Source organism: Bison bison, unplaced genomic scaffold (assembly GCF_000754665.1).
Source record: "Bison bison bison isolate TAMUID 2011002044 unplaced genomic scaffold, Bison_UMD1.0 scf7180017864472, whole genome shotgun sequence".
Classification (NCBI taxonomy): Eukaryota; Metazoa; Chordata; class Mammalia; order Artiodactyla; family Bovidae; genus Bison; species Bison bison.
In genome coordinates, this window is record NW_011495033.1 from 2,210,761 (window position 1) to 2,223,050 (window position 12,290).

Sequence of the window (12,290 nt, forward strand, 5' to 3'; positions counted from 1 at the left end):
ATCGGATGCAACCTTTGCAGCCGTAAACCTGGCGATGAAATGCGCAAGCCCTCTGCCCCAGACATCCCGCTCGTAGGGGATCTGCCGGGAAGAAATAGAAGTGCCGAGGAAAGAAGGAGAACCCATCTAAAGACCCAAATATGTTGTGCCGTCGAGTGAGAACAGGATACAGTTGTGAAAAAGGATCTGACAGATGAAACTGCAAAACGGCACGTGTAGTCTCATCAAAAAATACATAGACACACACGTGTAAACACAGGATCGTCTAGAAGAATATATCTCAAACTAGGAATGATGGGGGGAAGGTAAGAAGTTCTATTCTACGCACTTTGGTATTGTATTTCTTGTTATAAGAAGTCAGTGTGACACTGGGGATTAGGGAGAAAATTAGGCTTAAAAATATTATTGAAAGAATAAATTGCTGCTGCTTCTGTGACTCAGAGAACAACACCGTGCATCTCCAGTGACTCTCATCACGCTGTGTCACGTGTTGCGGTCACACAGAAGAATGTGTGCCTTTTCCACTGGATGAGGAGGTCTGTGAGCATCTGGCGCAGCCCTGAAGCCGTCAGTAAGCATGGATTCAATGAAGCAGAAGGCCACGTCTGCACACCTGGGGCAGGACGGAGGGCCCAGAGCCTGCAGCTCCCAGGACCGGGTGAGGGACACGCATGCGGGATGCCCCTGATGTGCAGATGCTGGCAGACCCAACTGAGGAAATAGGCTCCCCTGAGGCTGGCTGTTTAGGAGGACACCTGTGCTGCTCAGGGGGCTCCCTCCGGGCAGGTGTACCCCAGTCCTAGACACTGTGAAAGTGAAAGCCGCTCAGTCGTGTCCGACTCTTTGCGACCCCGTGGACTATACAGTCCATGGAATTCTCCAGACCAGGACACTGGAGCAGGTAGCCTTTCCCTTCTCCAGGGGATCTTCCCAACCCAGGGATCGAACCCAGGTCTCCTGCACTGCAGGTGGATTCTTTACCAGCTGAGCCACAGGGGTAGGACATTCTCATGACCCAAACATCCCTGGGTTATTACTGTGGTTTTCCTCTCCTTTGTTCAGAGAAAGATATCTGGGTTGAAAGAATCCTTAGAAGCCATCTGGGCATGTGTCCTTCAACAACTTTTCATAAAGCACCTATTTATTACATGTTAAGTAGTAGGACATAGGGGACTTCCCAGGTGGCACAGTGATAAAGCATGTGCCTGCCAATGCAGGAGATGCAAGAGACGCTGGTTAGATTCCTGGGTCTGGAAGATCCCCTGGAGTAGGAAATGGCAACCCACTCCAGTATTCTTGCCTGGAGAGTCCCATGGACAGAGGAGCCTGGCAGGCTAGCAACTGAGCATTAGCGCACAGAACTGAAGAAAACGGTCCCCTCCCTGGAGCTGAAATTCTAGTGGGGAAGAGAGACAGCAGAGTGTGCAATAACAACTCAGCACCAATAAAGCCAAGCAAAGAGGTAATCATCAAGAACCAGGAAGCCAGGCATCCAACCGAAACCCCCAACAGTGGGGAGACATCGGGGAAGGCTCATCTGGGGACGCGAGGCCTAAGCCAAGCCTGGATGGGTGAAGAGAAGCACCAAGGCCAACTAACCAAGCCCCGCCATGCTCTTCTTTCCATTTCTGGGGAAGGTTCCTTCTGGGTGTTTTCCTCTAGCCACTGTTTTCAAATATAATGAACTTAAGGCTGTACATTTTCCTCTAAAGAGCGCTTTGGCTGTATCCCCTGGGTTTTAATATGGAGTGCTCTCATTTTCATGCAGGTCTAAATAATTTGCAGTTTCCCTTTTGATTTCCTCTTTACCTGGAAAGTTTTAACTTCCCAGATATATAATTTAACTATATTCTAGTTGTTGACTTCTAATTTACTGCATTGTTGTTTGGGAACATGACCAGTACACTTTTTTTTTTTTTTTAAACTTGAGATTTCCTATTCCAAAACACTGACACTTCTGAATTGTGGTGCCAGAGAAGACTCTTGAGAGTCCCTTGGATTACAAGGAGACTAAACCAGTCAATCTGAAAGGAAGTCAACCCTGAATATTCATTAGAAGGACTGATGCTGAAGTTCCAATACTTTGGCCATCTGATGGAAGAGCCAACTCATTGGAAAAGACCCTGGTGCTGAGAAAAACTGAGGGCAGGAGAAGGGGGCAAGAGAGGATGAGATGGTTGGACGGCATCACTGATTCAATGGACGTGAATTTGAGCACATTCAGGGAGACAGTGAAGGACAGGGAAGCCGGATGTGTCGCAGTCCATGGGATCACAAAGAGCTGGACATGAACTTAGCAACCGAACAACAGCAAAACACAGCCTAATACATGTTAAATTATCTGTAAATGTTCCATGTATGTTTGACAGAATCTCAGTTCTCTATCAGGATACAAGCGTCTGTGCATTTTTAGACCAAGTGATCTCCAAAGCTGCCTCTGTTTGTTTATTTGTCTACTCGACCTGTCAATTTCTGAGGAGACTCCCAGGCCCTTCCTTTCTCACACATCCTGCTTTTCCTTAAGAAGACTTTTTCTCCTCTTGCTTTTGCAGTGTTTGGCATACACTGTTCCCCAGGAAACGTCCCATAATTAACCCCACTAAATTCTGAGCACTGACTCCTTGGCCCGACTTCTATCTGCCCAGTGCTCATGTGTCATGGTCAGACATGTTATCTTGAAGATTGTAAAGAAAGGCCTTCCTCTCTTACATCCTGCCTCCCTTGTCAGACTCCCAAATTTTATCACTTCTTCCTCCATTTCCCTGGCACACCCAATTCCAAGGTCCACAATGAAAATGGCCAACTTCTCAGCCCCAGCTGATGCCAGGCTCTGCTCACCTCCTTCTGGATCTCACTCTTAAGGGCAGAGATCTTCATTTTCATGTCCTCCAGCTCGTGGTCTGGGAAGGGGTGCACCTGGGGACTGGCTTCAGACTCCTCAGGGGATGGAAACACTAGGTCAGCCAGGGGGATGTACCATTTGCAGTCATACTGCTGGTGCTTCCTGCAAACAGGTCAGAGGGAGATGTGAGCCACAGAGGAACTGGTCTTCAGGCTCGAATCGCTAGAACCAAAACCACCTGACAGGGATTGACTGAGAACTCGTCACAGGCAAGAATGATCCGTACCCTGAGGAGCCTGATCAGGAAACATTCGTGGAATGATGATAGTCAGAGGGTCAGGCAATGGCACCCCACTCCAGTGTTCTTGCCTGGAGAATCCCAGGGACCGGGGAGCCTGGTGGGCTGCCGTCTCTGGGGTCGCACAGAGTCAGACACGACTGACGCGACTCAGCAGCAGCAGCATGGTCAGGCAGCGGTAAGGGCTCTGGACCTCCAGCCTGACATTCTTCTGGCCCAAGACGACTGACATTCTTAGGCAGCCCAAACCTCTAGTGTCTCAGCAAGAGTGGTCTCTCCTGTTCCCCATCCAACTCTTCCTTCCCTTCCAGCTTCTCTATACATAACTTACATTCTTTATCTTCTTAGCTAGAGATACAATACAGATGTAATTTTGAATGCCACCTCTTCTCAACAGAAGTCACATGGGATAATGAGTTGAGGATTATAAAGCCACATCCAAGTCCAACGAGAAATAGTGCTGTGATCCACTAGTAATGTCTGCTGTGGGCAAAGGACTTAACGCAGAGGTATGTATGCTTACGACTGTCACCTCTGCTTTAGAATCATCTCAAACGTCATCCCCTCTACTGAAACTCAGAATAATAGCTTCTCCTTCTCTCACTTTCCCCAGGACTTCGCTTTGTACCTCCCTGCAATATTAAGCCTGTGGCCTGCCTCCCTCAGCACACCATAGGTGGTAAGAAAATAAGGCTGGAAGACCGTAGGAATACATATTGAAGAACCTTTTCTGCTTGTGACAGAGACACTCTAGTCACTGGGTACAGAGATGGAGCTCAAAAGCAGCTTTCAAGTCAGATGAAGGTTCAAATCCTGTTTCCTCTACTTTAGTTCTATGACCTTGGGCAACTTATTTCACTTTCCTAAGCCTTTTTTCTCGTCTGTGAGATGGGGATAATAATACCTACTTTGTGAAGTCACTGGGGAGATTAGAAATAATATATTCAAAGCATTTGTCATGGCACCTGGCATGGCACAAGCACTCAATAAATGGTAGAATCAGATTTAATGAATATTCACTGAATTGCAGTTAGCAAAAATTTAGAGCTGTCTAATAAAAGGAGAATGCCTAAGTAAATTATGGCATATCCACTTGTAACATCATGCAGGAAAGTAAAATGATGATTATGAAAATTAAGCAGCAACAGGGAAAATGCTTATGACGTGAAATGGAAAAAGCAGAGCCCCAAATTGGGTATTCACTCTGATTACAAGTATATGAAAAAAATAAGAACATTTAAAAAAAACTGGAAGGAAATATAGCAGCAGGAGACTGACGCTTATGTTCGGGTGGGTGACAGGGTTTATTTCCCACCCCCTATAATTTGGTTGTATTATATTTATAATTAAAACCATGATTTATTTTTAGAAAAAGGCTATGAAGTAAAATAAAATTAATTAATATGTTTTTAAAAAGGGGGAAAAAAATGCAGATGGCCCCAGGCTGCTGACAGGCTCCACTGGGGGGTGGGGTCTAGTTCCCCCCCGCCACCAATCCCCCTGCACACTCACCCCGCTGATGTCTTCTTTAGCTTGGCGCACAGGAGGACGTCGGTGAAGAGGAAGACGTGCCGCAGTTTCCGGGAGCCCTCTGACACTTCCACTAGGAAGCCGTCCTTCACCAGTTGCCGCGTCTGAGAGAGACCCACCCCCGCCTGCTCAGGGGGGTCAGCCCAGGGCCCAGCCTGCACCCATCCAGCTGTGAGGGTGGGGGTAGGGCTCCAGGGAGGGACCATAGTGCCTGGTGGTTAGCAGCACTGGCTTTGGGGTCAGGCACCCAGGCTTGGGGATTCCAAGGTGGCACAGCGGTAAAGAATCCACCTGCCAGTGCAGGAGACACAAAAGATGCGGGTTTGATCCCTGGGTCAGAAAGATCCCCTGGAGTGGGGAATGGCACCCAGCTCTAGTATTCTTGCCTGGAAAATTCCATGGACAGAGGAACCCGGCAGGCTACAGTCCATAGGGTTGCAGAGTAGGACATGACTGAGCTCATAGCTAACACCTATTCTAACATGGGCTTACATCCAGACTCTGCCACTTCCTGGCTGAGATCTTGGGGGTAAGTTCCCTGACTTCTCTGAGCCTCAGTCTTAGCATCTGTAAAATGGAGACAGTGACATTGGCCCCCATAGCATAGGAGCCATGGTATATGTAGAACAGTCAGTATAGTGCCTGGCATGTAATATATGATCCGAAAGTGGTAGCTTTCCATTTCTCCGCAGACCTCAACAGCTCATCCCTGGATAGACCCACAGTGGGTCATACATACCCCACCCACCTCCACCCTAGAAACGCCTCCCTAACTCTGCCTAAGATGTTGATCTCGTTACAGCGGAACTTTGATCTGCAGAACCACTCAGGCCTCTGCTTCTTGAGTGGCTTCTGCAACCCGCCTCAGGCGGCTGGATGGGGGACCCTGGGCTTCCCTCCGTGGGGCTGTCGCAGTGTCCTGGGGATCCTGCAGCTGTCTCTTCCCTGGGCTCTGGCTGGTCTGGAGCATTTCGCTCCACGCATAACTTCCAGAGCCTCCTCCCCACCACCCTGAGCCCGCGGGCCTCTGTGGGGCTGTCACGGTCTGTCTCAGGCTTCTCTGTGTGACCTATATATGCTGCGTATGTAGGTGAGCACGTAGAGAGCACACTATTAAAACGATCCCAAACTGGTCGTGCTCGAGGGCCTCTGGAGATCTCTCAGACATCCTCAGAGTCAAACCAGCTGGTGACATTCCAGGGTCTGCAAACCGGGGCTGGGGCTACATGCAGGGACAGCACGCTGGTCCCATTAGCCAATCCCCAGATCCTGCCCCTCATTACTTCCCTCCCCAGGAGACACTGGAACTTCATAAACACTACAAAGGAGCAGAAAGGCAGCCAGCCTTCACTCCTGAACGCCACTTAATTACCTCTTCTGGACAGAAAGCTCCATATGTGGGTCAGGCTGCTGACCCACGCAGCTAACTGTCCCTCTGATTCTTCAAATTGCTTCCCCTCACTGAGGCACCCCCACTCCTCTAGCAAAAAGGGCCCCCAGGGAACTGGAGCTGCTAGCCACATCCAGGCGCCCACCTGGGACAGTTCAGTCACCTGGCAGCTTCAGCCACCTCTCCCTGACTCTCCAAGCTCCCTCTGCCTGAGCCATTATTTTCCAGAGGACCCTGAGGACACCATGCTGCCCAGAGGAGGTGGCTGCATTCAAGAATGAGACAGACAGAGCCCTGGTGCGGGGGTCAGTGTCTGAGGCTTGCTGAACACCCCAGCTATGGCTGCGGTCCCCAATCTTTCCAGCACCAGGGACTGATTTCGTGGAAGACAACTTTCCATAAACGGAGGGTGAGGGGGATGGTTTCGGGATGATTCAGGCTCATCACATTTACTGTGCCCTTTATGTCTAGTCTAATGCTGCTGCTGATGTGATAGGAGGTACCAGTCCACGGCCCAGAGGTCAGGGACCCCGAGCTAAAGGATCCAGTTCCAACACTGATAGCCAGGAGACCTTGTGCGGGAGACCTGGAGAGACTCTCCAGGCCCCAGTTTCCTCATCTGCCTCCGTGGACCATTATGAAGATTAATGAGATGCTGGACTTTAAGCTGTTGGCCCAGGACCTGAAGGCCTGTCCTTGGCTGGGACTGAGGGGTCAGGGTTAGAGAGCCACCGGGCATCGGGCGGTGGTGCCCATGTGTGCAGGAGAGCAGGGATGGGCGAGCTGGTGCCGGGCACCCTCCTCACCCTGGGGGCCAAGCCCCACTAGATCCTGAGCTCACCTCCCCCTTGGGGGTTGTGACTGCAGTCCGGCGGGGGTCGATGTCCTCATTGATGCTGGACAGGAAGTTCTGGGAGATGCGGAGGGCATCCTGTAGCAGCGGGTAGTCTGGGTGGTCCACAGGTGTGTGCTTCAGCAGGTCCTGGGAAGGATGGGGTGGTGAGATGGGGGAGCGGGGTGGGGCTGAGCGAGAAGACAGCAGGGAGAACTCAATCCGCACTGAAAGAATTCCAAGGGGGCCAACTAGGGACCTTACTCTGACTCGGTCATGCCTGCAAACGCTGAGCTAAGAATTAGGGTCAGAGCAGCAGGGCAGTGGCGCCCCTTTATTACTGCTGCAGTCATTATTCTTCTCCCTGGTGGTGCAGACCAGGTGGAGTCTCCTCTCACCAAGCAGCTGGGAGAGACACCCCCCACTTACCCTACAGCTGCTCCAAGGACACTGGAGACCAGGCAAGGAATGAGGAGGCAGGAAGTGCCTGCCTCCCAGGGAGCATTTGGCCAAAAGTCAAGCTTAGTGGCCAAGCTATTTTTAGGCCCTGGGCCCATCAGCTGGTCACCACAGGCCAGGCAGGTGCAGTCAGGGCCCAGGGACCCTCTGCCCAACTCCCCGCATGGGCTGTTGTCAGTGACTCTGGCGCTTGTGCACCCTGGGCTCAGTCTCCCACCCACTCCTAAGCCCTCCCTGGCCACTCGGCAGGGAGACACTCACGTGTAGGACCAGGGTGCTCCTGGTGACTCGGTCAATGGGCTTGTAGAGCAGAGCTGTTGGGGAAGCAGGAACAGGGACAGGTCAGATGAAAGACAGGGAGGAGTTTGAGACCTGAAGGGCCAGCCTGTGCCCCGAGCCACCTCCTTCCCCTTCATGGACGTCCACTCACAGGAGGCCAGAGTGGATTCCACAGCAACCACGCCTCCATTCTCACCCTAAAAGACGGACACACAGCTCTGGTGACCTCGGCCCCTTCCACCCACCTCATCTTGACTCCCACTAGACATGATTTCTTGAAGGGCTATTTGTCCCCCAGGCCTGTCCCAGCCTGACCAGGCTCATAGCAGACACAGATGCTCCTCTGGACTCTCTGCTGAAATCACACAGCCTTACCCCTAACAGCTCCAGGACAGTGGGGGTCACACCCAGGACCCCAGACTGCAGGAAGGAGACACTGTTTTCCCAGGGAGGGAGGTGTCCCCAAACCCCATCATTCTCATATCCCTCTGGTCCAAGGCCTGGCCCCACCAGCTGGGAACGTCATGCTTCGTTCTGACCCATGTTGTTGACCTCATCTCCACGAGGAAGACCCCTATCTGTGCCCTCAATGCCCTCCTGGCTGAGGACCAGGGAGGCACGCCTGATGGCCACGGAGAGGCTCTGTTCTCAAGTGGCAGCTGATGGGGTAAAGATTTCCGAAAGGAATTCAGGTGGGGCTTTGAGTCAGAGAGCCCCTGAAGAGGCTTGGAAAATGCAAGCTCAGCAGGACCTCCCCTCCCCACAACACCACAGGCCACACCCTTCGGCGACCAGGATACCAAATGAGGATGTCCAGGATTCAAGGGAACAGGTGAAGGCGGCAGCTGGCCGACCAACACTTCCGAACAAAGCTCCTGCGGCAGCTGCGCCCTGCCCCTCCCAGCCTGGGTGGTTCAGCTCCGGGCCTGCACCTTTGCCCACGGGGTCATGACCTCTGCCCCCCTGCTGAAGGAGCAGTAAGAGGCAGGATGCTGGTGTGGGGAGGAGGTCCAGAGTGGGTATCCCATGGGATCGGGCTGTGACAGGTACCAGGGCTGACACTCATGTTCCAGCCAGCCCCCAAACCAAAGAGTTCCCCAAGGCCCTGGATATTAATACCCTGCGCATTGCTAAATGGTCACTTGGAAACAACTGCTGGCTACGGAGAAGATGCAGTCTCAGCGGTGTGCCCTGAGCCTCATCTGCTGGCTTTGCTTGGCTGCCCGTTAGAATCAGTGGGGAACTCTCAAAAGATTCAGATGCCTCTTTTTCCCTCTCCCATCAGCTAAACAGCAGGCTCTGCTGGGCAGAACCCAGGCATCAGCATTTTTACAAAGCTCCTTTGTGGATTCTGAGATGTCATAAGGGTTGAAAACCACTACTTCAGGCAAACACACCTCCCATGATTTATTTGCAGCCCTTTCTTAATCTAGCAACTTCTAGAACCCCTCCCTGTCCAAGGCCAATGGGTGTTAGAATGGACAAGATCAGGTTGGCCTATCCTGGGCCAATGAGGATACAGATCGGTCACCAGCCCAGGAGGGGCAAGTTCTGAGGCTGTCTAGGGCAGCGGTCCCCAACCTTTTTGGCGCCAGGGACTGGTTTGCTGGAAGACGGGAAGAAGGGCATGGTTTCAAGGTGATTCAAGTGAATTGCATTTATTATGTACTCTGATTTATTATTATTATTACATCAGCTCCACCTCAGATCATCAGGCATGAGATCCTGGAGGTCGGGGACCCCTGGTCTAGGGTACCCACCTGTGGCTCAGCCCATCTGCAGGGCAGGGGGAAATCACTCTCTGAGAACCCGAGACCCAGAGAAAATCCAAGTTCAGCAGACACCAGCCAGGGTGGGCCTCGAGTTCCTGCCCAGAGAAAGTTGATACTGCAGTGTCAGCCCCCTCCATCCCTCTGCTGGGTCCCAGGAGGAAGAGGTTTCTGACTAAGCTCAGAGGTCTGCACAAATGGCAGGTTGGGTTTCAGAGGGGTTATTAATATGCCTCGAGTCACCTCAAGAGTCCACTTGATTGTGGCCATGGAATGAGTCCTAATGTATCAGCCCCAGATTGGGGAGGGGCAGCTGGGAGGAAGGTGGGGAGAGGCCAAGAGCAAGGACAAGGCCCCAGGGCCGCGGTCAGATATGGAGGGAACCAGGGCGGCCGTGATGGGCGTGCCCCACACCTGCTTCCCCTGAGAATGCAGAGTGCACAGCTCACCCCCCGCCCCATACACACCTGCTCCCTGCCTCTGCTCCTCCCCCTCTCCCTGCTCCTCAACATGTGGTTCCCATTTCTGGGGCACACACCATTGACCAAGTTGCAATGCCCGTCTCTCCCCCTCCTCCTAAAAGCCTTCCCCAATCAGGACTTTCATAACCAACATTCACACAGCCTAAAAGACAAACCATGACCTGTGCAAGGTGGGCCTCTCTCTAGCTTGCTGAGTACTTTACTCCGTGTCCAATGGCACTGTTTTACATGTGCTATTTCCTTTTAATTAAAAAAGGAAGGGACTGTCCTGGTGGTCCAGTGGCTAAGACTCCACGCTCCCAATACATGGGGCCCTGGGTTCAACCCCTGGTCAGGGAACTAGACCCCACATACCGCAACGAAAGGTCCTATGTGCCACAATTAAGACCGGGCACAGCCAAATAAACAAATAAAGGAATAAATACACTTTTTTTTTTAAAAAAAAAGGAAAGCAATGATCACTAGTCCTATTTTACATATGCAGAAAATTCTCCAAAGTACAAAGAAGTTTTATGTAACTTGCTCACAATCACAAAGCTGTAAGAGGCAGCTGGGTTTTGAATGTAGGTCTACCACTGCTCCCTAATTTTGAGCCGTCCCCCTCCATGGGGGAGGGCAGCACCAGCAGAAGCCCAGTGGTCCTTGAGAGGGTTCTGGGAAAGATTCATCAAGGAGTGGATGAGCTGGCCTCTCTTGTTGCCAAGGTGAGCCCCCTCCTTAGGGGCCTGAGTCAGACTCCCTTTGCCTCCCACCCCCCCAACCATGTTTGGCATGGAGCCCTGGAGAGTGGACATTCGGTACCTAACCACTAAGGCAGACAACCACAGTGGTGGTGGTTTAGTTGCTAGGTCCTGTCCGACTCTTATAACCCCATGGATTGTAGTCCACCAGGCTCCTCTGTCCATGGGATTTCTCAGGCATGAATACCGGAGAGTGGGTTGCCATTTCCTCCTCCAGGGGATCTTCCTGACCCAGGAATCAAACCCAGGTCTCCTGCATTGCAGGCAGATTCTTTACTGACTGAGCTATGAGGCAAGCCCAGAGTGAGCCCTAAGTCACTCAGCCTCCCTCAGACGTCAGACCAGCACCCTTTGGAGGGGCTGAGAAGGTTCAAACAGTGTGGTCAGTAAGGGCCCCTTCGCACCTAACCCCTCACACTTTGAAGCTGACTTCATCTCAGGGGTGGAAGAAACCCTGAACTTCAGGTCCTGAGCCTGTTTCACTAAAACTAAGCTTCCTTTTTGGGGAAGAAAGAGGAAGCAAAGGGCTGACTGTTTCCTCTTTAGAGAAGCAGAGTGGAGACTTGACCAACTCCCTGGCCAGATCGAGAAGGGCATTTCCCCTCCGATCTTCAACCAGGCCAGCTTCAAGTCCAGACTGTCAGGATCTGAGCCGAGGGGTGGGGCCCAGGGCAGCCTCTGCCCGCTAACTAGTGCTCCCCGTGCTGTCCAGCTGGGACAGCCAGAGAGGGACGACTTCAGGGTCTCTCTCCATCATGAGCAGTCTTCTATACAGGACATCTAAGAAGGGGAGGGGACAGCTGATTGTACACAGAGGTCGCAGGGAAGAGCCCGGAAAACCTCAGCATCGCTCCTCCAGCAAGCTGCCGCCCGCCTCTGTTCAGCCTTCAACAAGGAGCTCCAGGTTACCACGGAGACATGAAAGCAAAGTGACTGAGAGAAGCTGAGACAAAACGCCTGCCTGGTGGGAGGGAAGACGGTCCTGAAACCAGCCGCCTGCCCTAGGGGCCCAGAGCAGCAGGCCGGGGGCATCACTTGACCCTTATGCCCCTGCCAAAGGCAGCCTGGGTCATCCCGAAGGTACCTCTTGCCTTGGAAGGCGGGGCCTGCCGGCTTCCGGACACCTACCTCTTTGCCTAGGCTGGTGCCAGTCTCCTCTGAGCCGAGAACCTGGGTGGCAGCACACACCTGTCTCGGGACCCCTGTCCCTGAGGGAGCTGCAGAGGATGCTCCGTCTGCCCCCTGGCCCCCCACCCATCATACAGTGGGGGTGTGACCTTCACAAAGCAGAACCTGCCACGCCCCCCTCTCCCACCAGCACTCACCGCGGACCTTCTGCACTAAGCGACAAGACCTCAGCTCAAGGGTCTCCAGTGGTTAGAACGAACCCCCTGGGGGCTACCCAATTCCTTCCTGCTCCCAACCATATTCACGTTCTCCAGTCGCCTGTGCACAGAGCAGAGAGCCAAGGCAGCGTGTGCGCTCCAAGCACACAATACCCTGGTCGCTCACCATCCTCTCCTCTCGCCCGAAACAAAGAGACTCCCAACTTCTCCCTCCAGCAGGAGCTGGCACCCTCCGAGCCCAAGGCACTGCCATCTGGACCATCTGGCCCTCTCCGATCGGCCCCTGCTGACCCCTCTCCAGCCCCGGGGTGGCCACCCCCGCA

At 52.8% G+C, this 12,290-nt stretch overlaps 1 protein-coding gene across 1 annotated transcript in view; it reads right to left on the reverse strand.

Annotated features, from left to right (window-relative positions):
* LOC105004141 (active breakpoint cluster region-related protein) overlaps positions 1-12,290 on the reverse strand; it is a 188,605-nt gene that overhangs the window by 45,579 nt on the left and 130,736 nt on the right. The window contains exons 7-10 of the mRNA XM_010861674.1: positions 7,613-7,665; positions 6,902-7,042; positions 4,653-4,774; positions 2,839-3,004 (exon numbers count right to left, since the gene is read on the reverse strand). Coding sequence (XP_010859976.1) covers positions 2,839-3,004; positions 4,653-4,774; positions 6,902-7,042; positions 7,613-7,665 — 482 coding nt within the window. The remainder of the gene's footprint in view (positions 1-2,838; positions 3,005-4,652; positions 4,775-6,901; positions 7,043-7,612; positions 7,666-12,290) is intronic.